Source organism: Syngnathoides biaculeatus, chromosome 15 (genome assembly GCF_019802595.1).
Source record: "Syngnathoides biaculeatus isolate LvHL_M chromosome 15, ASM1980259v1, whole genome shotgun sequence".
NCBI classification, from domain to species: domain Eukaryota; kingdom Metazoa; phylum Chordata; class Actinopteri; order Syngnathiformes; family Syngnathidae; genus Syngnathoides; species Syngnathoides biaculeatus.
Genome location: NC_084654.1, coordinates 2,872,501 through 2,898,807, shown reverse-complemented (window position 1 = coordinate 2,898,807; position 26,307 = coordinate 2,872,501). Strand labels below are relative to the sequence as shown.

General features: G+C 43.5%; 1 protein-coding gene across 13 annotated transcripts in view; it reads right to left on the bottom strand.

Moving 5' to 3' along the window:
- adck1 (aarF domain containing kinase 1) overlaps window positions 1-26,307 on the bottom strand; it is a 163,662-nt gene that overhangs the window by 133,318 nt on the left and 4,037 nt on the right. For 8 of the 13 annotated variants that reach the window (XR_009798617.1, XR_009798618.1, XR_009798613.1 and 5 more), the window contains exons 2-3: window positions 21,843-21,982; window positions 1,464-1,547 (exon numbers count right to left, since the gene is read on the bottom strand). Coding sequence is in view for 4 of the 13 variants with exons in the window: in XM_061844906.1 (XP_061700890.1) it covers window positions 1,464-1,547; window positions 21,843-21,974 (216 nt within the window). In the remaining 9 variants the exon portion in view is untranslated. Of the gene's footprint in view, window positions 1-130; window positions 479-1,463; window positions 1,548-21,842; window positions 21,983-26,307 lie in introns of those variants that run through there. The other 5 variants (XR_009798615.1, XR_009798620.1, XR_009798619.1 and 2 more) reach the window with 3 other exon arrangements.

Sequence of the window (26,307 nt, the reverse complement as noted above, 5' to 3'; positions counted from 1 at the left end):
ACAGGGATGTTGCGCGCACGATCTCTATACTCCTTTAGTATTTTCAAAAATGCATCTTTTCTGTCGATGGTAGCATGTGCAACAGCAGCAAAACTACTTGAGTTGATCCTTAAAATTAAAATACACTAACCTGCCACTGAAGTTTCCAGCCGACTGGGAACGGTTGCAGTAGTGCCGATTGCCATGGAAAATTCATTTTGTCCAGAGTCAGCTCTCCCACAGAAGAAGTTGGAAATTGTCAAATTCTCAGTCTTATCCTTCAGTTTCCTTGACGTTGTTGTGTTATGTTTGGCCGACTTCATGTGACTTCACAACGCAGCTTCTCCCATGTTAGATAGGTTAATGAGTTTACCGCATGAAGGACATTTCGCTGTATGAATGTCGCAAGGTCCCAGCCACCCGTGGTACAACTCATTTTCTAACCACATGTCGTTAAATCGGCACTTTCCCGGCATATCTGAAACTGGAAGCTTTATTTTTTTTTTCCCCACCGATCTCAGTTGCGCAATACCTCCACGCTTGGATGAACTGAACACAATGACGTCACTTCAAGAAATTTCGAGAAACCGGAAATGTGCGATCGACCAAGACTGCCTCGCGAATCGCGATCGATGCATTGAGCACCCCTACTTTAGATGAAAGCTCATATTTGTTTACCCACAGTTTACGCCGGATGCCCTTCCTGATACAACCCTTCGCATTTGTCCTGGCTTGGGACCGGCCTACAGATTGCACTGGCTTGTGCCCTATAGGGCTGCATTGACACTTATAAGGAATACTTTCCTATTAATTGAATGTATATTGTTCTTTGTGTTAGTTGTTTATGTTCTTCTCAGTACTCAACATGAATGTCTTACTAGGGCGGTACCAACTGCCTGAGACAAATTCCTTGTGTGTTGTTACATACTTGGCCATTGAATTTGACTCTCATTCTGACTTTACTTACTTAATTTTGTGTAGTTTCTTATTTTATTTAAATTGTTTTAATCCTTATTCTGTATTTTGCCCCTTTATTTATTGTATTGTACAGCACTTTGGGAACCTTGTGCTTGTTTAAATTGTGCTGAATGAATAAAGTGGATTGTATTGTATTGGATTCATGATGTCTTCTGGCTTTTACGAACATTTGTGTACTTCACAGGTCTCAAAATAATACCCAAGAACAATGTCCTGTAGTTCAGCTTATTTCCGCCTTTATCTACTTTTACGTTTTTTTCTTGACATTTAATGTTATGATTTTAAGGAAACTAAAATGCATTTGATTTTACATGTATATATGGGAATGAAAAATAAAGTATTTAAAAATAAAATGAAAACATTGCATTTACATACTCAATGATTTAGTTAAGAGTTCTCACTTCAAAAACAAAATCATAAACCTTCATGTGTTTCTGCTTTTTGCTCAGTATGATGACTTTCATTTTGACATTTAATGTTATGGAACGCTGTCTTGGTGTATTTACCTTGGATTTAAGGGCCCAATATTCCTCTGTGCCATAGTCCACATGTTTGAAAGTAGTCAGATAATCATAGCTGATGACAGCAGTCTATAAAGAAAAAAAACATGTTAAGAACTGAGCAGCACACAAACAATTTGAACTGGCCCACATCAGTACTTTGTAGAATAATTGGGGGGTGAATATTGAGCATGTTGTAATTTATCATCTGTTAAAATGTACACAGAGCTATTTTTATCAGATATGTAGGAGTATGTTTTCAAATTTATCTAATAATCTTATTTGTGCCAAAACCAAAAACAGGTTTGGAGAATGATTCTAAACATATTGTTTTATGACAAAAAAAAAGGTAAATGAAAGACATTGGATAGGTTGGTCGAGTAAAACAAGTTTGCAAATTGAAACAATTTCCAATAAAACCCCGCTGTAAAATACTGTAATCTGTATAAACTGGGTATGTAAAGTTTTCAGACTCCCCCCCTTCAATTTTTCATTGTTATTTTGCAGCCATTTTTTAAAATAATTTCAGTTAATTTCATTCCACATTTATACACAGTAGCCCATATTGAAAAAAAACAATTTAATTTTTTGCTGATTTAATAAAAAAACAAAAACTGAAATATCACACCGCGAGAAGTATCCAGACCCTTTACTGTGATATCTTCTACACCTTCATGGGAGTCCATATTTGTTTGATTATACCGATTGAACTTGATAAGGAAAGCCACACACCCGTCTCTATAATACCTTACCGCTTACAGTGTATGTCAGAGTAAATGAGAATCATGAGGTTAAAGTAACTGCCTGAAGAGCTCACACAGAATTGTAACAAGGAACATATCTGGCCAAGGTTATGAAAACAATTCTGCTGTACTTAAGGTTCCCAAGAGCACAGTGCCATCTGTAAGACCTTTGGCAAGAACAGAACCCTTCTTAGAGCTCATCAAACAAAGCAATTAGGGGAGAAGGGAATTGGTGAGAGAGGTAATAAACAAACCAAAGAGGCCTTGGCTGAGATGCAGAAATCCAGTTGGGAGACTGCCAAAAATTCTTGAAAGTCAACCATCACTGCAGCCCTCTAACAATTGGGGGCTTTATGGCAGAGCAGCACAATGTAAGCCTCTCATTAGTGCGAGACATGAAAGTCCATGTGGAGTGTGCTTAAAACAAAAAAAAATAATAAAACAACACCTTAAGGACTACAAGATGGTGAGCAAAAACATCTCTCTGGTCAGATGAGCTCAAGATAAAAATTGTTTGCCTGAACTCTAAGTGGCATGTGTGGAGAAAACCAAGCACTGCTTATCACCTGTTCAATACAGTCCCAACCGTGATGGATGAGGGTGGAAGCATTATGCTGTGGGATGTTTTTTTTTGATAGAGGGACAGGATGACTGATTGCAAACAAAGGAAAGAGAAATGCGGCCAAATACAGAGATATCCTGGACAAAACCCTTCTCCAAAGTGCTCAGGACCTCAGACTGGGCCAAAGATTCACCTTCTACGACAATGACCCTAAGCACACAGTTAAAATAGCAAAGGAGTAGCTTCAGAACAACTCCATGACTGTTTCTGAATAGCCCAGCCAGAGCCCCGATTTAAACCCAATTGAGCATCTCTGGAAGCATTCATCATCCAATCTGACAGAACTGGAGAGGATCTGCAACGAGGAATGGCAGATGGTCCTCAACACTCTGTGTGAAAAACATGTTGAATCATTCCCAAAAAGACTCATGGCTCTATTACTTCAAAAGGGTGCTTCTACAAAATACTGAGCAAATGTTCTGAATACTTATGCAGTCACTGTGAATTGACGAGCGTGATGGCAGGCGAGCGCGTAAAATTTGTTACGACTAGGGAAAAAAAATATTGAAAGATGTCGCCTATTTAGTGTAGTGTTGACATTAATTTACGTGTTTATTTCATAAATGTTAACTAAACAAGGCTGCTCCGAAACAATCAATACAAGTTAACCGTACTGAGCAGGGCCCTCGCTATCCATTTGCCTATTCGCCATATGCAAACACATAATGAGTCTGGCGAGTAAAGTTTTAAAATGGCGAAAAAAAACTGGCAAACATGTAAATTGGCTGTTTATCCGAGCATACGATTCTGTAGTTATAGACTTTTATGTATATTACAAGAATTCGTATTTGATTCCTGGCTATAGCATAATGAAAGTTTCGTTGGAAGCTATACCGGAAGTTGAGCAAATAACTCTTCACATCAGAGACAATTGCATCCTGGTTCCGCATCAAACCCACCCTTTTTCGGCATTGGTTCATGCTATGGAAAATTCATAAACCTTTGGGATTATCTTCCGAAAAACAAAGGATGTCAGTGGTATAAGTGCAGCTTTTCAGCTGCCAACTTGGCGGATGCCCATTACACAGGAAAAATGCCCAACATAACTTTGTCATCTGTCAGAAAATCTACACCCCGAGCAGGGCAGAGGCAAAAGATTCGCCAGATTCGACAGCATAGGATGGTTATGTGTAGGATGACTCTGGTAGCGGGTAGGAAGGTTAAGAAGCCAAAGGTAGAGCAGACAATCAGGGGGTGGAAGTTGAGGAAGGAAGAATGTTGTGTGGCCTTTTGGAAAGAGGTGAGACAGGCTCTAGATGGACAAGAAGAGCTCCCGGAAGACTGGAATACTACTGTCAAGGTACTCAGAGAGGCAGGAAGGAGAGCACTTGGAGTGCCTTGTAGTAAGAAAGGGGATAAGGAGACTTGGTGGTGGAACCCCAAAATACAGGAAGTCATCCAAGGAAAGAGATTAGCAAAGTGGGACATGGAGAGAAATGAGGAGAGGCAGAAGGAATACATTGAGATAAGATGTAGGGCAAAAATAGAGGTGGCGAAGGCTAAACAAGAGGCATATGACGACATGTACACCACGGATACGAAAGAGGGAGGAAAGGATCTTTACAGGTTGGCCAAACAGAGAATAGAGATGGGAAGGATGTGCAGCAAGTAAAGGCGATTAAGGATAGCGATGGCAATATGTTGACTGGTGCCAGTTGTGAGCTAAGTAGATGGAAAGAGTACTTTGAGAAGTTAACGAATGAAGAGAATGGAAGAGAAGGTCGAAGAGGCAAGCATGAATGACCAGGGAGTGGCAATGATGAGTAAGGGGGAAGTTAGAAAGGCACTGAACCGAATGAAAAATGGAAAGACAGTTGGTCCTGATGACATACCAGTGGCGGTATGGAAGCAATTAGGAGAGGTGGCTGTGGAGTTTTTGAACAACTTATTCAATAGAATACTAGCAGGAAAGAAGTATCTAGAAGAAATCTGTAGATCATGTTTTAATTTCTGAAAACACAATACTCAAGGGAACTGCAGACCTAAGAGAAGGCAGTTTCCCCAAGCTAGTCATCCTTTCCAGTTTTTACACTTTAATCTAATAGAGTTAAACAAAGTCCAGCATTACAAATGTTAAGTATTGATCTGCTCCTATCTAAATGGGTGGAGATGTTCCCATGTACAAATGCTGATGCAGTTACTGTGGCAAAGTTCTTGTGTAAATATATTATTCCTTCTCAGGGCATCCCTTAAACATTGTACAGCAACAACGGGCCACATTTTGTTAATGGGGAAAAAAATAATAATAATAATAAAAAAATCAGTAAAGTAGCTGCAAATCTAGAAGTAACTAAAAAATCATTGTGCCGGATTAGTGGAACAAAGCAATGGGACAGTAAAGTCTCGATTAAGGAAAACTATGGAACATACAGGGAGAACTTGAAGAGAATGTTTACATTTAGTTGAACTGTATATGAAAAGAACCAACAGATAAAGGATTGTTCCCATTTGAAATTGTATCTGGGAGAACATTTAGGCTGCCCATGATAGAGCAGCCAGTGAAGCAGTCAGAAGAAGAAAATACTTAAGATGATTCAATCAAAGAGATGCTGCAAAATAATGCAGCCCTATGGGGGCACAAACCAGTGCAATCTGTAGGCCGGTCCCAAGCCCGGATAAATGCAGAGGGTTGTGTCAGGAAGGGCATCCTGCGTAAAAACTGTGCCAAACAAATATGAGCGTTCATCTAAAGAATCCCATACCGGATCGGTCGTGGCCCGGGTTAACAACGCCCGCCCTCGGCACTGCTAACCTGCAGGGCGTCGGTGGAAATTCAGCTACTGTGGGTCGAAGACAAAGAAGAGGAGGAAACCGGATCCAGCGTCAGAAGAAAAAGAGGAATGCACAGAGCCTACAACTGAGAGTAGGGACTTTGAATGTTGGGACTATGACAGGAAAAGCTCAGGAGTTGGTTGACATGATGATTAGGAGAAAGGTTGATATTCTGTGCATCCAAGAGAGCAGGTGGAAAGGTAGTAAGGCTAGAAGTTTGGGAGCAGGGTTTAAATTATTCTACCACGGAGTAGATGGGAAGAGAAATGGAGTAGGGGTTATTTTAAAGGAAGAGCTGGCTAAGAATGTCTTGGAGGTGAAAAGAGTATCAGATCGAGTGATGAGACTAAAATTTGAAATTGAGGGTGTTATGTATAATGTGGTTAGCGGCTATGCACCACAGGTAGGATGTGACCTTGAGTTGAAAGAGAAATTCTGGAAGGAACTAGATGAAATAGTTCTGATCATCCCAGACAGCGAGAGAGTTGTGATTGGTGCAGATTGTAATGGACATATTGGTAAAGGAAACAGGGGCGATGAAGAAGTGATGGGTAAGTACGGCATCCAGGAAAGGAACTTTGAAGGGAAGATGGTGGTGGACTTTGCAAAAAGGATGGAGATGGCTGTAGTGAACACTTATTTCCAAAAGAGGGAGGAACATATAGTGACCTACAAGAGCGGCGGTAGAACCACGCAGGTAGATTATATTTTGTACAGACGATATAATCTGAAGGAGGTTACTGACTGTAAAGTAGTGGTAGGGGAGAGTGTAGCTCGACAGCATAGGATGGTAGTATGTGGGATGATTCTGGTGGTGGGCAGGAAGATTAAGAAGACAAAGGTAGAGCAGAGAACCATGTGGTGGAAGCTGAGAAAGGAAGAATGTTGTGCGGCCTTCCGGAAAGAGGTGAGACAGGCTCTCGATGGACAGCTCCCGGAAGACTGGACGACGACAGCCAAGGTGATCAGAGAGACAGGCAGGAGAGTACTTGGTGTGTCATCTGGTAGGAAAGGGGAGAAGGAGACTTGGTGGTGGAACCCCAAAATACAGGGAGTCATACAAGGAAAGAGATTAGCGAAGAAGAAGTGGGATACTGAGAGGACTGAGGAGAGGCGAAAGGAGTACATCGAGATGCGACGTAGGGCAAAGGTAGAGGTGGCAAAGGCTAAACAAGAGGCATATGAAGACATGTACACCAGGTTGGACACAAAAGAAGGAGAAAAGGATCTCTAAAGGTTGGCCAGACAGAGGGATAGAGATGGGAAGGATGTGCAGAAGGTTAGGGTGATTAAGGATAGAGATGGAAATGTGTTGACTGGTGCCGGTAGTGTGCTAAATAGATGGAAAGAATACTTTGAGAAGTTGATGAATGAAGAAAATGAGAGAGAAGGAAGAGTTGAAGAGGCAAGAGTGAAGGACCAGGAAGTGGAAATGATTACTAAGGGGGAAGTCAGAAAGGCATTACAAAGGATGAAAAATGGGAAGGCAGTTGGTCCTGATGACATACCGGTAGAGGTATGGAAGCAATTTGGAGAGATGGCTGTGGAGTTTTTGACCAACTTATTCAACAGAATACTAGCGGGCGAAAAGATGCCTGAAGAATGGAGGAAAAGTGTTCTAGTTCCCATTTTTAAGAACAAAGGGGATGTTCAGAGCTGAGGGAACTATAGAGGAATAAAGTTGATGAGCCACACAATGAAGTTATGGGAAAGAGTAGTGGAGGCTAGACTCAGGACAGAAGTAAGTATCTGCGAGCAACAGTATGGTTTCATGCCTAGAAAGAGTACCACAGATGCATTATTTGCCTCGAGAATACTTGTGGAAAAGTACAGAGAAGGTCAGAAGGCGCTACATTGTATCTTTGTAGACCTAGACAAAGCCTATGACACAGTACCAAGAGATGAACTGTGGTATTGCATGAGGAAGTCTGGTGTGGCGGAGAAATATTTTAAGAATAGTACAGGACATGTATGAGGGCAGCAGAACAATGGTGAGGTGTGCCTTAGGTGTGACAGAGGAATTTAAGGTGGAGGTGGGACTGCATCAGGGATCAGCTCTGAGCCCCTTCCTGTTTGCAGTGGTAATGGATAGGCTGACAGATGAGGTTAGACTGGAATCCCCTTGGACCATGATGTTCGCAGATGATATTGTCATATGCTGTGAAAGCAGGGAGCATGCAGAGGAACAATTGGAAAGATGGAGACATGCACTGGAAAGGAGAGGAATGAAGATTAGCCGAAGTAAAACAGAATATATGTGCGTGAATCAGAAAAGTAGAGGGGGAAGAGTGAGGCTACAGGGAGAAGAGATAGCAAGGGTGGACGACTTCAAATACTTGGGGTCAACAATACAGAGCAATGGAGAGTGTGGTCAGGAAGTGAAGAAACGGGTCCAAGCAGGTTGGAACAGCTGGCGAAAGGTGTCTGGTGTGTTATGTGACAGAAGAGTGTCTGCTAGGATGAAGGGCAAAGTTTACAAAACAGTGGTGAGGCCGGCCATGATGTACGGATTAGAGACGGTGGCACTGAAGAAACAACAGGAATCTGAACTGGAGGTGGCAGAAATGAAGATGTTGAGGTTCTCGCTCGGAGTGACCAGGTTGGATAGGATTAGAAATGAGCTCATTAGAGGGACAGCCAAAGCTGGATGTTTTGGAGACAAGATTCGAGAGAGCAGACTTCGATGGTTTGGACATGTTCAGAGGCGAGAGAGTGAGTATATTGGTAGAAGGATGCTGAGGATGGAGCTCCCAGGCAAAAGAGCGAGAGGAAGACCAAAGAGAAGGTTTATGGATGTGGTGAGGGAAGACATGAGGGCAGTTGGGGTTAGAGAGGAAGATGCAGGAGATAAGCTAAGATGGCAAAAGATGACACGCTGTGGCGACCCCTAACGGGACAAGCCGAAAGGAAAAGAAGAAGAAGATGCTGCAAAATAAAACCGTTAAAAGAAGCAAATGATCTACAGCCTCCTGTGCCTTCTGCACAGGTGCTGTTGGTGTCCATTAGTCCTGACCAGATCTGGTGACCAACCCACGGTGATAAAGATGGCGGAACGTCCCACGCGGATACACCTGTCCCACAGCAAGCCTGGTACTCGTATGTGAAGATGGTGTCACTCCGTACACAACCAAAGACAGATAAACAAGTGTGGTGAAACTGGAACTCCTCAGACGCCTCGCCATGAAAAGAAGTCTGCAGCAGCGACGAGTCCGGAAATGCCAGAAATTCCACCTGCTGGACCCAGAATTCATGCCAGGCCAGGAGAGGATGCAGACAGAAACCATCTGAGGTCTTCAGGACGGACTTGATCACCACCATGAAGGTGCACGACTCGTACCACCTCAAGGCAGAGGATTACTACGTCCTGGCCGATCCAAGGAAGCAGAAGCGGGAAAAAGGGTGTCCAGGTGCCCGTTAGCCCGCAATACATCCCGGAGGCAGTGGCCCTGGCACTAACCGACAAAAGCAATGAAGTCAAATTCGTCAGGCCCAAGAAGTTGATCCACAGGTCGGTCACCCTGGCCCTCAGTGAACATCAGGACTTTGGCGGAGGGCGTGTGTCACTACGACCTCAACGAGGAAGACATCACCTGGCTGCAGGTCATCAACGAGGAGTTTGCAAGGTTGGCCCTTCCACTACTGGATGAATTCGCCATGGAGTGCTCTTTGGAGGAGTTTGAGGGCAGTTGTCATAACAACATGACACACACTACCGAGACACACTAGGGCCTTAGCATAGAGTACAACGAGAATGTGGTGTGCGACATGCCAGTTCCCCAACAGAGAGGACAACAACGAGTAGGTGTTCTGCAACAAGTGCGTCCACCAGGTATGTTACAGCATACAAAAACTCCAAGAGCAGCTAGTTGTGTCGGATATGCACCTTAGGTATCCTGCCAAAGTGCCACTTGTGCCCTAAGAAGGGCAATGCTATCAAGCCTGCCCGCAGTGGAACCAAGTAGGTCCATGTCAGCTGTGCCTTGTGGATAGCAGAGGTGAGCAATGGGAACCCAGAGAAGATGGAGCCCGTCACCAACATGTCGCACATTCCCAGCAACAGGTGGGTGCTCAACTGCTGCCTGTGTAAATAAAAGATGGGAGCCTGCATCCAGTGCTCTGCCAAAAACCTCCGCATTGCCTTCCACGTGATTAGCGGCCTCCACTCTGGCCTGGAGATGACCATCATCACCCAAAACAACAAAGTCAAGTTCAAGTACTACTGGCCCAAGAGCTCGGGCCTTAAGGGCAATGACACTGTAGAGCGGGACTCCACCACTGAAGTTGAAAATGAGGAAAGCGTCGGGAGCAAAAAGGGCAAATTGAGAGGAAGGGTTAAAGAGGACAATGAAGAGGACACGGCCGTCCTCAGCCTCATCCCTTTCACCTCGTCGTCCCCCTCGTTGTTGCAGTCGTCTTTGTGTCTTGTCAATGTGACCCTCAGGAAAAGCGTGTCAATGTCCGCAAGATGAAATTGCAAGAAATGCAAGTTTGTGGACGCCGAGGAAGTGGGCCGTCACCTCAAGAGGGCATCCGAGACAGTTGACTCTCTAACACTACTGGAAGCTGAAGCGCAAAGCAAACTTCAACCAGCTGTTGGTCAGGCCTAAGAAGGACGAAGAGGACACCCTGGCCAGGTGTGAACACGAGGTGTTCCTGAGACGACTGCAGCGATTCATGCACTTCCGCCAAGACCTGGAGAGGGTCCGCAACCTGACTTGCATGGTGATGAAGATGAAGCGTTCCATGTGGCAAGTTCAAGAGCAGATCTTTCAGCACCAAGTCCAGCGTGTGAAAGGAAAAAAAAAACTCAGACTCACTGCTGGTATCTAAGGACGACACCAGAACCCTTGAGGCCAAACCCTTGGAGGTCAATCACTTGGAGCATGAGTCCAGATGACCAAAGCATCCTAACGACAACCTTGTGCTTCGCCACATAAAGACCCTGAAGCAGGAGGTGACTGCTCAGGAAGATGTGGCAGGGTTCATACTAAGGCTGACCAAAAAAATGTAAGGGCTTTTTAGGGGCATTCTTAGGGGCTGACAAGAAAAATGTAGGGCAAAAACGGAAAAAATTTAGGGCCGAAATGAAAAATTTAGGGCCATCGTAAAGAAATAAGACTCACCCAATGGTGCCATCGGCTGTTCTTGGCTCATCAAAGGTTCCAGTACCTCAGTACCTGTGACAGTGATCACCTGTCGCCCCTTGTGATAGTTCTCATCGATATGACCATTGTCAATGTCTTCACATAATTGACCCCTCCGTAGAAATTGCGTCATCCGCGTCGCTGACCAATCAGAAGCCAGAGATCTGCATAAACCACGCCCCTTTTTTGACCCGCAGTTCCCTCAGACAATGTTGCATGGTCCAGTATAGCTTTTGTTAGCGTTTTATCGCGTATTTGTGTTCTTTAACAATAGATATGGTTAAGAGGTGTAGTCACGAACTTTATAATAGTGACGACAGGTATCCTGAAAGGCTAGTTGGAGGAGTTCAATTCGTACCCGTTCCAAAACCGAAGACCCAGTGCGAAAAATGTCATCGATGGATCAAACTTTGTGGAAGACCGCATCATCAACTGAATCCATCTAAAAACCAACCAGAACAGAAGACCGAGTACGAAAAATGTCTTCGATGGATCAAACTTTGTGGAAGACCGCATGATCAACTGAATCCATCAACCAGAACAGATTTGTTTGCACAAAGGTAAGCCCTATATTTGATTTTCAATACATGTCTCATATAAATGAATTAGCAGTTCTTCGCTTGCATAACATAGCTAAGTGTGAATGATTGAGAGACTTGATCTGTGTTGAGCGATATTTTGCGATGATCTGACTGCACAAACGTGTCCCTTTGTTCGCAGCTAATTAGCTAAGCTAAACCGGACTTTGTTTGCACGAAGGTATGCCCTATATTTGATTTTCAATACATGTCTCATATAAATGAATTAGCAGTTCTTCGCTTGCATAACATAGGTAAGTGTGAATGATTGACACACTTGATCTGTGTTGAGCGATATTTTGCGATGATCTGACTGCACAAACGTGTCCTTTGTTCGCGGCTAATGAGCTAAGCTAAACTGGGCTAGCAGTCCTAAAAGCCTTCAACGGGCACCGAGACACCAAGACTGAAGGAAGAATGTTTGAGGACACTAAAGTAGTGATTGTTGTACTCGGTCGGGACTTACGTAGGTTCGGCACTAATTCAAGAATAATTATTGAGGGGAGCACGTGACGTTACACAAAGAAAATGAGAGAAACAACTCGTAAATCAAGCCTTGCCGTCTTTTCCTTCATACGGCGGTTCACAAACGGCTATACAGATACACATACAGATTCTGCACACAAGTGTGTTAGGTAACAGGAAAATAGAAAACTGTCAATGACGAATTCGTCTTTGGGTTATAATATATTATATTACGTGGCTTCTCGGTCTTCCTCTGACTCCGGAAAGATCTTGCGCTAAAATCAATGGTTTCTCCACCGATATGCATGTAAATACCATTGAAATACCCCTCGCTGAAATACTTGAAGCCCTGCTCTCTGCTGTTCAACGATATTTCACTGTTAGCTAAGAATGCGAGTGAGAAATCAGCCGGTAAATCGGACAGTTTCGCTCTATTCTTTTCTTGCTGCGCCGCCCTTTTTGCTAATTGTTTGTCTGACGTTAGCGCATGTGGCGTGACGTCACTTCAGGAGGCGTGGTTAAGTGCCCTGTACGGAGAGGTCAATTACTTCACATAACAGTCTACAGAAAAACAGATTCTGACTACAATTGCAACTATATACACAAATGTCTTCTACTGATGTCTGTCACAGCACCCCTACTCTAGCTCCTTGAGCCTACCCAGTGCCTCCTCTATTTGTTGCTGCAGAGGTGCCAAAGTGGCTCTCTTGTCCTTTGCTCTGCCTCTGACAGCATTGGCCTCGGTGATAAACCTCTGATTACTCTTTTCTTCTGCCTCCTCACACAGCATGTCAGCCTTCTCAATAAGCGTAGATATGTCAGTCTCTAGTCTGGCTTTTTTGGCTTTGAGGCTGTCTATCTCTGGCTTAGCTGGCTTCCTCTTCTCTGCCCGTTTTGATACATCCTTTTTCTTTTCCTCCTCTAGATGCTGGACGTAAATACTTCTGGCAGAAGACGCAGCGACCAACAGCTCCCTTGTGATAGGCATCATGTCAGGCCCTCCCATATTGCTGGATCACCTCCACTATTTGCCTCAGAGCAATCAGCGACTCCTTGCTTAGGTTGTCCTCAGTGACCTCCTTGTTTGTGGAGAAGCCTCTTTCCAAAGATGCCTGTCCATGGGACAGGAGCAGCAGCTGCTTTATGACGCCCCATAACTCCTGGAACTGATGGCTTTCCTGCTGATGCAGAGTGGAGTGGAAGAGCGTGTCCAGCCTGCCCTTAGAGATGAAGTCAGAGAAAGCGACCCTAAATCTCCTCATCTTCTTGGATCTTTTCACTCAGTCTGGAATACTGGTACAGAATCCTGTCACAATTGCTTTCCTCCACCCTTCTGTGATCCACCATGATGTTTAAGGTTTTTTGGAGTTTTTTGTTGTTGTTCTCCTTCTCATCTTTCATGGCAATCTGCCGAGGGTCAATCCGGTTTAGTAGGCGGACTAAACTGTATATGATGGGGGCCTTCTCCAGCAACTTTTCTATCATGTTTACCAGGAAAGTTTGGCAACTCATTCTAAATTCCTGCTTTACACGGTCGGTTGCAATGACAGATTTCAAAAGCAGTCTCTCAGCAGCAAAGCCTATGCCTAATTTCTATAAATCCACCCAGTGTGACTTGTCACCCACATTAATCTAGACAAGGCTGGTGAGGGAGGCGGCCTTTTCTTTAAGAACTTCAGGCTTGATGAACTTTTCCATCAGAGTCTTGATGAGGGTGCCCATGTCCTTTGCGATAAGGGGAAGCATAGGCTTGTCAGTCTGATACAATTTCAGGAATGGTTTCACCAGCCTGGCGCACATTAGAAAGAAGTGAAGCTTGGCAACAAAGATGGGGTCCTGTGCTGCTTTCTGAACAACAGTGAAGGAGTTGTTGGTTGGACAGGTCACCTTCTTCGTCCTTGCTGCCTTGCAATAATCTCGCACGTGTGGCATCAAGGTGATGGCTCTCTCTGCCACATTATTGTTTTCAAGCCATCTGTGCTTGCAGAACATGAGAGGGAGAGTGTCGGATCCAGTGACTTGTTTAAAGTCCTAGCGCCTGGCAGGTGCATCGCGAAAGAAGTTGTAGAGGCTGGACAGAAAATCTTCCACCCCCCATCCAGCTGCCTCGCAACCGATTCGAAATGCATTATGGAGGATGTGTAGACCGCAGCTTGCAGTCTCCAGCATACGGCGGGTGGTCATCTTTTCTATTTGTTCTTGAATTGATTTGTACAGCTTCCAATTAATATTGGGGCCATCAATCGAGAGCTGGAGCATCTTTTTGTGACCGAAGTCACACACGATAGGGTCCAGACGCTCCTGAAGATCAGTTGCTGCTGAATGTCCCAAGAATTCAGAGGTGAGGTAGCAAGTGCGGACCCGGTCATCAATCCACAATCGCACATGAATGTCCAGCTGCTTCTCTTGCATCTCATGATTTTGAGACTCAAAGAGAGGACATACTCTGATTCAGCCTTCACTTTCTGCCTCAGTAGAGATGAAAAGTGGGCAGCGATGCCAAATGTAGCCAGGTACGAAGTCTTCCTTTCCCCACAGTGGTACTTTTTAGCAATGTCACTGTCTGGAAACATGACTGCAAACACTTTTGAATTATTTTGACAAGATTTGTAACTGTAATGGCTGCAGATCACTTTTAAAGTCCACACGATCTCTGCCTTTAACGAGTCTGCCTTCATGTATTGAACTACGTTTATAAAGCCTGACTTCTGGCTGGTTGAAGTCGAGGACTGGACAACTGTAGGTCCACATGCACTGCCAATACCATTGCCTAAGGTTGACCCTTCACTATCTTGATATTTTAGAAACAGATTCATACCAACGGAAGATGAGAGAGCCTTCGCCAAATCAGCGTGTCTCCTGTTTTTCCGGTGCGACTACAGCGCTTTGACGCCCATCTTTCCAAACTGGTAACTCTGCTTGCACAGATAGCAGTAAAACATGTGCCGATCTTTTGGATCTCGAGGAACCCAGCTCCCAAACTCCTTACTTTCAACCCAAGCATCTTGAAAAATGCACTTCCCCATGATACAAGTTGGATTGATGAAAGAACTACGCTACGTCATAACGAAGACGAAGTGAAATGCCTACTCACGGAAACGAACAATGGAATATCGACGACAAGATGGCGAATAGTTTTGAACACGGTGACTTCCGTTAACAATTTCCGGCTATTTTGGACGCCAGATGGATCGCTTTTGTTTTTTTTTTTAAATAAAAGAATTTTTTTCGGGAGAATTTTGGCGGTAGAGGTCCGCCCTTTGATTTTTTTAAATTGAAGGCCTTTTTAGGGGCTTGACCGGTTTTCGTGGATTTTTAAGGACTTTTAGGGGCCCCGAAATGCACCTTCGAAAATGTAGGGGTTTTTAGGGACTTTTAGGGCCGCGTGCGAACCCTGGAGTGTGAGACTGCACTGGAAAACCATTCAGATTGAGGCCCTGGTAACTAAACAGCGGCAAGAAAAACAGCTGGAGGATGAGGGCTGGATGTTGAAGTGTAGTTGTCAGTCGTGCCCTGGATGGATCAACCAAAGGGTTAGGGTTTGGGTTTTTTAAAATTTTAGGGACCACAAAGTGGCAGCCATCACCACCATCCAGAGTGTTCGTGAACAGTGTTAGGACTTTGGACTGGTTGGGAATGAGCTGTGGTTGGCTGCCAATGTTGACAGGTGTGTCAGTGTGTGGGCAGCTGATTGTTTCAACTGCAAGTGTAGTTTGATGGTCCGGCTCACACTTCCTTCTCCACCTTATTGCCTGCCATGGTGGGAAAAACTCCCCTCCATGATGTCCTTGGTTGAGGAGGAGTTTCCCAAGAGGTTGCATCTCAAGCTGAAGAAATCGCCATCCCTGCTGACGTCACTCCGGAGAAAGTGCCGACACACATCGTGGACTACTCAGAAAAAGAGCAGAATGATGAGACACTGAAAGCAGAGATCCTCAAGAGTTCCAATCTTCCTTGTCGGGAACAAGTCAGATCTGCTTTCGGGTAGCTCCATGGAAACCACTCACACCATCATGAATCAGTTTTTTGAGATTGAGACGTGTTGAGTGTTCTACAAGGAATCTGAAAAACATAGAGCTGTTCTAAAACGCACAGAAGGCAGTCCTCCACAACAGCGCCCATCTGTATGACCCCGAAAACAAACAGCTCCAACCTCAGTGTGTCAAAGGGCTCAGTCGAATCTTTTACATTTCCAACCAGAACAACGACCACGTCCACAGCGATGTTGAGCTCAACTGTTTTCAAAAATCTTGTTTTGGAAATCCACTGGCACCACAAGCCATAGAAGATGTAAAGACAGTTTTTTAGAAAAATACAAGTGATGGGAGTGCAGGACAATGGCTTGACTTTAAATTGGCAAGGACTCTGCACTGCCGCCAGCAGAGCTGACGAATTTGCTCTGCGCTTGCCCTTACATGCCGTGGGGTGCCAAAGTCTACATGACTGTCCCGACCACAGAGAGGGTTACATCTCTAATCACGGCTTCCTCTGTCAGTGAGGCTGTGTGTTTATCTCAACATCAACCATTGCTTTTCTCCTACAGGTTTCCTAACTCCAGTAGTAGAACATCTACACTAGACTTGCTTGGGCTGCTGTGTACCTGCACTTGATGGGTTCAGAAATGAGCAACGATGTTCACCCACTGTTTATTTATTTTTTTTATTATTATTATTATTATTATTATTGGTCCTGGTTCACCTCTGGACCTTGGTATTTTGTTAGGATGAAGTTTCTTGTACCTGTAATTACTGTTCTGGGTTTGTTCTGCCTTTTCACGAAGTGTATAATCCCATGTTTGGAATCTATGATGGTTAGAGCAAGGTCAAATGTTTTTGTGAACTATGCCCTTCTACAACAACTAGACCCTGATTATATGCAGCTACAGCCAAAATTAAACTTTTGATGCCTTTTATACGCTCATGTGTAAATGATGAACTTTCTGAAAATGCAACAGCTGTCATGATCCTGGCGCTCCAGCTCGGGCTGTGCGGGTGCCCATGCGGTCACGCTAATTGGGAGGCACACACCTGCGTCTCATCCTGGCTGATTGGCCCCAGTGTATATAGGACCGTGGGGACGACTGGTCCGGCGCCAGATCGTTGAGGTTCATGCCCTGTTCCAGCACTCCCGTATCTCTGATCGTCAACCCGTGTGTACTGACCTTCGACTGTTCTCCGACCGACCCCGTAAGCCAGAATCCCTTGATACCCCTCTCCCTGCTTTGATCGTTCTCCCGTGTACCGACTCCAGCCTGCCCGCTGACCTGCCCTCTACGCCCGACGTCCTGACTACCGCTGCTGCACCTGACTGCCTGCCCGATCCCTGACCTTGGAATAATAAACGTTTTTCCCGAATTACCTCTGCGTCTCCCGTGTCCTCCTGCATTTGGGTCCTACCTCCGTTCCAATGGGTCGTGACAACAGCATTCTGATGTCCCCACTCGTATTTCCAAAATGATAAACAGGAGGGAAATGTTAAAGAAATCATTCATATGTTCTAATTTTTTACATACTGTAGTTGGTTAAACATCACCATCTAGCTTCTACCTTTGAGGTCATTGTCTTGAAAACCGATGTCATCAATCAGACAGATGGGATCAATCAGTCACACACACACACACACACGCACGCACTCATCATGTGATTGATGTGAATAAAAAGAAGCTGCAAAGGGACATGAGTGGGTTGGAACCAGGGAGATGGCCTGTCGCTCCCCTTGCAACAAGTAAAACTTGAAGCCTTGTCTGTTCACCTACTTTTAATAGAGAGCCAAGCCTTTTAAACCTGACATTGGGCATGACTGGTGGACCACACCTGTAACTTTATATCTGTGAGCATGACTGACCACACCCGAAAATTTTTCAAATGTGAGTGACTGCTTATGGCTGTGTGACAGTTACATTTTTCCCCTTTATTAATAGATCTGTAAAAGAAAAAAATAAATACTTTTTTGTGTCAATATGGGGTATTGCACGTACATTAATGTGGAATAAAATTAACAAATGATTTTAGCAAATGTGTCACAGGGTTTGAAAAGGCAAGGAGGGCAAAGCAAAGATGTGGAGGACCAAAATAGAGGGATGCAATGAGGCAAGGTGTCCAGGAGTCTCAAAAAATGATATTTCATGTCCAAAAAGCCAAAGAAGGCACGTGGAAAAAAAGTAAACTAACCAAAGTAACAAATGCTTAACTAAACATAAAACAAGGAAAAAAAAAAAACAGGTGACTAAGATACGTCATGCAGAGACAATGGCAATGACACTGACAGGGAAAACTGCAGGAACTGTCATGACCAGAACTCAAGCCTGAACCCAAGATGTACGACTCACGAGACAAGGTACACTTCAGGGAGCACATTTATTCGATCCAGGGTCGATACACAAGCAGGAAGTCCAAACAAAACGGTGTCAGAATCACAAGGCAAAGAAAGAGGCAAGTTTGTCAACGAGGCAGGGTTTGGTACACAGAGGATCAAAGACATGAACATGGAACTCGGGAGTATGACATTAAGGTACAATGATCTGGCAAAGGACCAGTCCACACGCGTGGCAATATATACCGATAGTAGTAAGAGTGAAGAAGAAGCAGGTGGGCATGCCTGCTCACTGGAGCAGGTGCCCACTGGGTCGAGGAAGGACATGCCCATGACAGTACCCCCCAGTGACCAGTCCCGGACAGCCCAGGGACCTCAGGATGAGCGAGGGGCCAACAATAAACCGGGAAGCAATCCACAACTGCTCCTCAGGACCATACTGCTCCCAATCGACCATGATACTGCACCACCCCACCCCCCTCCCCCGACGCCACAAGGACAGCATGCGGCGTAGATCCCCACGATCTGGGGGATGGGGGGTCATGGCAGGCGGGCCAACAATGACATGGACCCGCATCGACTTCAGAAGTCTCAATCAAATAGTAACCAGGTTGACTACTTTGGTGATCGGGAACAGACTGACAAACCTGGGAGCGAGCTTCCACGACTCCACTCGGAGTGGAAATTCCTTTGTTGAAAGCCAGATGTGGTGACTCAACCTGTAGGCTGGTGCTGACATGCTATACGGTCCACCGCGGCCTTATAGGAGCACCCCTTGCACAGCAGCATCCGTCAAGCCTGCTCCCAGGTTCTCTTACAGGGATGCCGATGTTTTTTGTTTTTTTTTGGACAAAAACGCATGGGAGTGCAATCTTCCGTCCTTGGGATTCCTCTAGGAGGGGACCGCCCCGATCACCAAATCGGACGCATTTACCTCTGCAACAAACTGCCGATCAGGATCCAGCAAGGTGAAAATTGGAGCGGAGGTAAAGCTAGCCTTGGGTTTCCAAAAGGCTGGCTGACACGCTGGGTTCCAATCAAAGGCACTGTGTGGTGAGATTAGTTTTTGTAATAGGGCTGCGAACGCATTAAAGCTCCGGATTAATTTTTGGTAGAAGTGGCCGAACCCTATGGGGCTCTGCATTTTCTTGCGAGTAGTAAGAGTGGGCCATTGTAGAACAGCCTCGACCTTGCGGGGATCCCTATGGATCTTACCCGCAGTCCAGACGAAGCCCAGGAATGATACGGATGACTGGTGGAACTTACACTTTTCTGCCTTGATGTATAAGTCATGAAAGACCAAGCACTGTAGTAGTGCTCAAACGTGCACGACATGGGATTTTTCATCAAGGTACAAATATCACAATATTATCTAGGTACACAAAGACACTTATGTTGAAAATATCGTGTAAAACATTATTGACAAAGCTCTGAAACACCACAGGGGCATTTGTGAGTCCAAAAGACATTACCAAATATTTAGTCGATGTGTTGAATGCTGTTTTCCACTCGTCCCAGTCTTGCATCCTGACGAGATGGTATGCATTCCTCAAGTCTAACTTGGAAGAAACATTGGCCCCTTTCAGGAGCCCAAAGTCTGTTTAACCGTAATGCTGTTCAGTCTGTTGTTTATAGTCTATACAGGGCCGCAGGGTGTTATCCTTCGTTTGCACAAAAAAGAAGCCTGCCCCTGCCGGTGACAATGAAGGCCAGATATGTCCGGCAGCCAGCGACTGCTCTACGTATTCTTCCGTGTCTTGATTTTCTGGACTTCAAAGAGAAAAAAAAAAAAAAAAAAAAAAAAAAGTCTCCCACGAGGTGTTGAGGAGCCGGGAAGTAAGTCAATTGATCAGTCTCTCGTCAGTGCAGAGGAAGTGATTTGGCCTTGCATTTAGAGAATACTTCCTACAGGTCATGGTTACAGGAGGGCATTACAGACTAGTCAAGCGAGGTCTGAGGGTTTTCCTGAGCGACATATTCCCCCATACTCTGTGATTAGAGGCAAGTTAGCACACACTTTGCTCCTCAAGAGCTGATTTGTCCAGATGACCAGTCACAATTGAGGTTGTGCAGTCTTCAGCCATGGACCCCCAACCACCCAAGATTATGTTATGGATAGTTTTCATGTCTTTGACGAGTCCGAGTCTGTGAACGTCAACGTGAGAATCTGAACATGGTGGGTTATTTTGCCAGGAAAACTGCCATCAGCCGATCCATGACCTTTTATCGGTTTTAAGAGCGAGAGTGATGAAGGAGTCCAGGTCTGTCTGAAAATTCAGCGGGATCAGCTGATCCTTTAAGGTGGGTAACAGCACTTGAAAGAAGGCATCTAGGAGTGTCCTGTTGTTCCACTGACTTTCGGATGCTAGAATACGGAACTCAATGGTGTAGTTGGAGACCCTTCGCTTGACTTTCCACAGTGTGATTAAGAACGTCTCACGGTCTAGGGTCGCATATTGAAAGACCTGCTCCATGGATTTCACAAAAGACGTCCACGTCCGGCATGTGTCCGCGTCGCGGCTTCACTCTGCTGTCGCCCACATTTTGGCGCGTCCCATCAGGTGGGAAATGAAGAAAGCAATCTTGGTTCTGTTAGATGGAACTGCAGCAGCTTGTAGCTCAAAGTGGAGCTCAAACTGCGTAATGAAGTCCCCCGTAATCACTCACCTGCATGTGCAGTGCAGACCGGTGAGGTGACACTCATGGAGACATGACGATTCCCCACGGGGGAAGACTCAAGCAAGGAATTAACCCAGGCAATTACCTGCCACAACATGGTGTCATGCTCCTTCAACTGGCGGCCAAATGTCAGTAAATATTCATGTTGAGCGAGTTGAACACGTTGAGCATGGAGAGCCTTGCGCACTGGATCATAAATGAAATTGGAACTGCAGGAACATGACGAGGTACAACAATCAGACGAAGGACCAGACCAGACCATACGCGTGGCAATATATAGAAAGTAATAAGCGTGAAGAAGAAGCAGGTGGGCACGTCTGCTCACTGGAGCAGGTGTGCGCTCTGTTGAGGAAGGTCACACCCATGACAGGACAGTGACACAGATGATGGCACAGAAAGGAAATTGACCAACAAGAACTGAAAGAAACCAGAACACTCAATACAAATAGATAAATGAGAAAACGAAGAACATCTGGACCAGACGTGAGTGGCTAAAAGGAGCTGATCAACACAAGAAAGAGAGTGAACAAGAGCAGGTGGACACAATCAACTGAGCACAGAAGACATGAAAAACATGGAACACAGGAAATCATGAAACAAAACCAAACAAAATAAACCTTGGCAAAATGGCTGCAATATAAAAAAAAAGAAACAAATTTAAGGGGGTATAAATACTTTCCATACGCACTGTACTTTTTCAAGTTTATCATTTTATGAAATAATAAAAACAGAAAAGGATTTTGTTTTACATTTTTTTGTTTTGTTTATTAACCTGTTTTCATTCCACTGCTTATACTGGTTTTATATTTCTGGGATGGTATTGTTTCAGTATTGATATTGAAGTACAGTTCTTTATCTAGGTATAATATCTAAGTTAGAAATTTATTATCGTGACAGCAATAAGATGAACCATATCCTAGCCCGTTTGAGTTTAAACATGTCATCAACCTCTAGTTCTGGTTGTTATCACAGCATACATGAGTATTTGATGACAAATGGATAAAATTAAATTTTATTGAGTGAGCAGTTGCAATTATTCTCACGTATATTCAAACAATGCAATCGCTTACAGTGGCAGCAGCTCGTCCAAAGCGGATCAAACTCAGGTCACTGAAATCAAGTCGTCTATTGTAGAGGTAGATTCCAGAAGAGGCAAGCACTGCTGTGGCCAGAGAGGGGACTTTGAGCAGTCGGAGAGCCATTGATAGCACTGAGTGAAAGACGAAACAAAAAAAAAAAAAAGAACACACACAAAAAAATAACATTTTACATCCATCCAAGGAATTTTCTCAGATCCTTATCCTCACAAAGTGTCACTAGAGTGCCAGAGTCTATCCCATTTACTGTATCTTCAGGCAGGAGGTGGGGTATACGTTGAACTGGTTGCCAGCCAATTGCAGAGCACATAGACACAAACTACCATTTGCACTCACAATCACAGCAAAGGGAAATTTTTAAGTCTCCAATTAATACACGATTTTGGAATGTGGAAGGAAACTGCCCGGAGAAAACCCACGCAGTCATGACATGCGCAGAACATGCACACTCTAAACAGGCGGGGCCAGGATTTGTACCCAGGTCCTCAGAACTCTGGGGCAGACATTCTAACGTTGTAGACCAGAGGGCAACAACCCGCAGCTCCAGAGGCGGATGCGGCTTTCATCCTTATGTTGCGGCTCTGCGTGCCTTGGGAAAATAAATTATAAGTGTATGATAGAAGTGCATGTTATTTGATTCAAAAACATGTATGTTGTCTTCTTATTAAGTCAAAGTTTTTAACTTCTTTCTTCAAACCTTGTGCAATTTCAGTGATCACCATTTGCCTTTTTCAGAGATGTTTGACAGCACTTGACATGTCAGCAGGCAGATTTGACACTCGGTATGTGCGGAAAGACCAGCGATACCAACACGGCACAAAATCTGAACAAAGTAATTTGTGTTTGTTCATCTGTTTAATTGTAGTGGTAAATTGTAATATTTTTGTGATCTTGAAATATTAAAATCAAATTCTATATATTTAGATTTTTTCTCCGAGATGCCAACACACCTCACAGATGGCATCTTACAGTCCTACATAAAGATGAAAGTGACTTCCTACAGTCCTGATTTACAAACGCTGTGTGTGGAGGTTCAGGAGAACAAGTCCTATCAGCCAGGTAAAATGTATATTCAAACAATTATTTTGCAAATATTTATTATCATCGTGGCGGCACGGCGGTGTAGTTGTAGAGGGTTGGTCTCACAGTTCCGAGGAAGGGGGTTCCAATCCCGGCCCCGCCTGTGTGGAGTTTGCAAGTTCTCCTCATGCCTGCGTGGGTTTTCTCCAGGCACTCCGGTTTCCTCCCAGAGCCCATAAACATGCATTAGTTGGAGACTCTGAATTGCCACCAGGTGTCATCGTAAGTGCAACTGTTTTCTGTCTCAGTGTGCCCTGTGATTGGCTGGCAACCCTCGTGAGGATAAGTTGCTCAGTGAATGAATGAATGAATGGATGGATGGATGGATGGATGGATTTTCATTGTTCAGTGAAATAGTGCTTTCTTAACAGCTCCAAAAACCTAATTAAGTGGAGGATTCGGAAAGTGGTGCCAGTTCTGTAATTACCCTGCAAGACCAGCAAAGTGAATACATCTTCTGTTTAAACTACTTAAGAAGAAATGTGGCCCAAAGAGCACAATAAAAAAAAAATATTTGGTTACTATGACATTGTGTTTTAGGCAGTGGAACAGGAGGTTCACCATCACCATGAAGAACCCCAAGACATTCAAAACCAAGACATCTACCATGAACCTCGAGCCATCCCCCACCAAACATGAGCCTCTACCATTCCTCCAAAGAGAGTTGGCCCATGTAAGAAGCAAGTAAGCCAAAAATGTCTACGAATAACTCGTCTTAAGACCTTTTTGTCATATATGTGCTTTTGCATTGTGCATATGCTGTTGTTCAGGGTTCCAAAAAAAGGCCCGATGCTGCTTACTGAGATAAGGGACACCGGCAGTAAACAAGACCATAGGGCAGCACAAGAAGAGGACATCGACATTGTCCAGATAAAATATCTGGCCGACTTTATTGCCCTTGAACAGAAGGTGACGGAAGACCCTTCTGCAGAACTGGTATGATTGGAAAAAGTTGAGTTTAATTTTAACAACAAACTAATTCAAATTTTGTCATCCTCTTTTTGATTTGCAGAAATTCCAAATGTTGAAAGTTGGATGGGTAGCCCTCAAGGAAAATATCAAACGGACCCTGAAGAGGTCATTGAATATTATATATTTTGTACAGAATGCAATCTTTTTTACCAGTAATATACAGTTGAGAATCAGGTGAAGATTTTGTACTTTCAAACGATATTGCATTTATTAATACAATTGATAGTATTTTGTGTGCTGTTTGCAGACTTCTGAACAATGTGTTGTAGTGTTTGCCAGAAAATACACAGTAATAATAACCAAGTCTCTTAATTTTGAACTGAGAATGTGTCTTGAGAAACCATGAGGGGACTCTGAGTTATGTACAAAGTGTGGCCACGTCATGCCTGAAATATGCGCCTGACAGATGCAGTGGCAGCAAACAGGACGGGAGGAACCAGGATGGACAGTAAATTTGAGAAACATGTAGTTAAAGTTCACATAGTGGAACATTATATTTTAATTTGTTTGTAACAAAATTTAAGAAAAAAGTTAGTTTTTCTAAATGTTAAACATTTATTATTGTGGGCTGAATAACCTAATTGTTTGTAATTGTCTGTAGTTTGATTGAAAGAGTCTGGTCTCACACTGCATAATAAAGCTTTCAATCTATGTTTTAATGGCTCAATTTCCATGTAGCATGGCAACGTTGTTTCTATGTTCCAAGGCAGCGTTGATTATATGTGGGATTCTCATGTTAATGCACTTTACAAATACAATGTTGAAGCAATGTTGTTTCAGTTCTTTAGAACTTGTGTCCTAAAGGTCTATAGCATTTCTATTGAATATATTTCTATTAGACTTATTTCAAAAAGTTCTAAAGAATTTTTCCATACCATTTCTATAGAATGTTTTTTTTAGAATTTCTTGAGAAATGTTCTATAGAAAATTTTTAGCAGGGCGGTTACACTGTATCACCCCTCCTATTCCTTCCTCCGCCCCCCCTGCGCTTGTAAAGGGGTAAACTCATTTTACACTCTTTTTAAATTCACTCTCTGGCTCTGCTACACACCACGAAAGGCCAAAAGGATGATGGCTCACAACATTTTTGTTTACTACATCGATAGTTTTTCAGCTTTTTCATTCATTCAAAAGAGACCTTCAACGCTTTGATTTTTTTTTTGTTAATAAAAGTTCAGGTGGCACGATGGATCAGCTGGTAAAGTATTGGCCTCACAGTTCTGAGGTCCCATGTTCAATCCCAGACCCGCCTGTGTGGAGTTTGCACGTTCTCCCTATGCCTGTGTGCGTTTCCTCCGGGCACTCCCGTTTCCTCCCACATTCCAAAAACATGCAACATTAATTGGACACTCTAAATTGCTTCTACGTGCGATTGTGAGTGCGGCTGTTTGTCTCAATGTGCCCTGTGATTGGCTGGCAACCCCTTCAGGGTGTATCCCGATTCCTGCCCATTGACAGCTGGGATAGGCTCCAGCACTCTCTGCGACCCTCGTGAGGATAAGCAGTGAAGAAAATGGATGGATAAAAATTCATGTGTTCATTTAATGAATGGAATGCCTTTTACAAGTGTGCGTATATATATATACACACATATATATATACACACATTATATATATTAATATATATATATATATATATACACACATATATATATGTGTGTATATATATACACATATATGTGTGTATATATATATACACATATATGTGTGTATATATATATACACACATATATATATACACACATATATATATACCACACCATATATGATCACACACATATAGATACACACACACTATATATACACACACATATATATAGATACACACAACACACATATATATATATACACACCATATATATATATACACACATATATATATATACACACATATACACACATATATACACACACTATATATATACACACATATACACACATATATACACACATATACACACATATACACACATATCCAACATATACTACACTATACACACATATACACCATATACACACACATATACATACACATATACACACATATATATACACATATACACACATATACACACACTATATATACACATATTATACACATATACACACATATATATACAATACACTCATATAATATACACATATACACACATATATCTACACATATACACACACATATATAACATATATACACACATTTACACATCACACATATTATACACACATCTTACACATACACATATATATACACATTTACACATACACATATATATATACACACACACACACATATATACACACATCACACATATATACACACACACAACATATATATATACACACACACACACATATATTATACACACACACACACATATATATATAC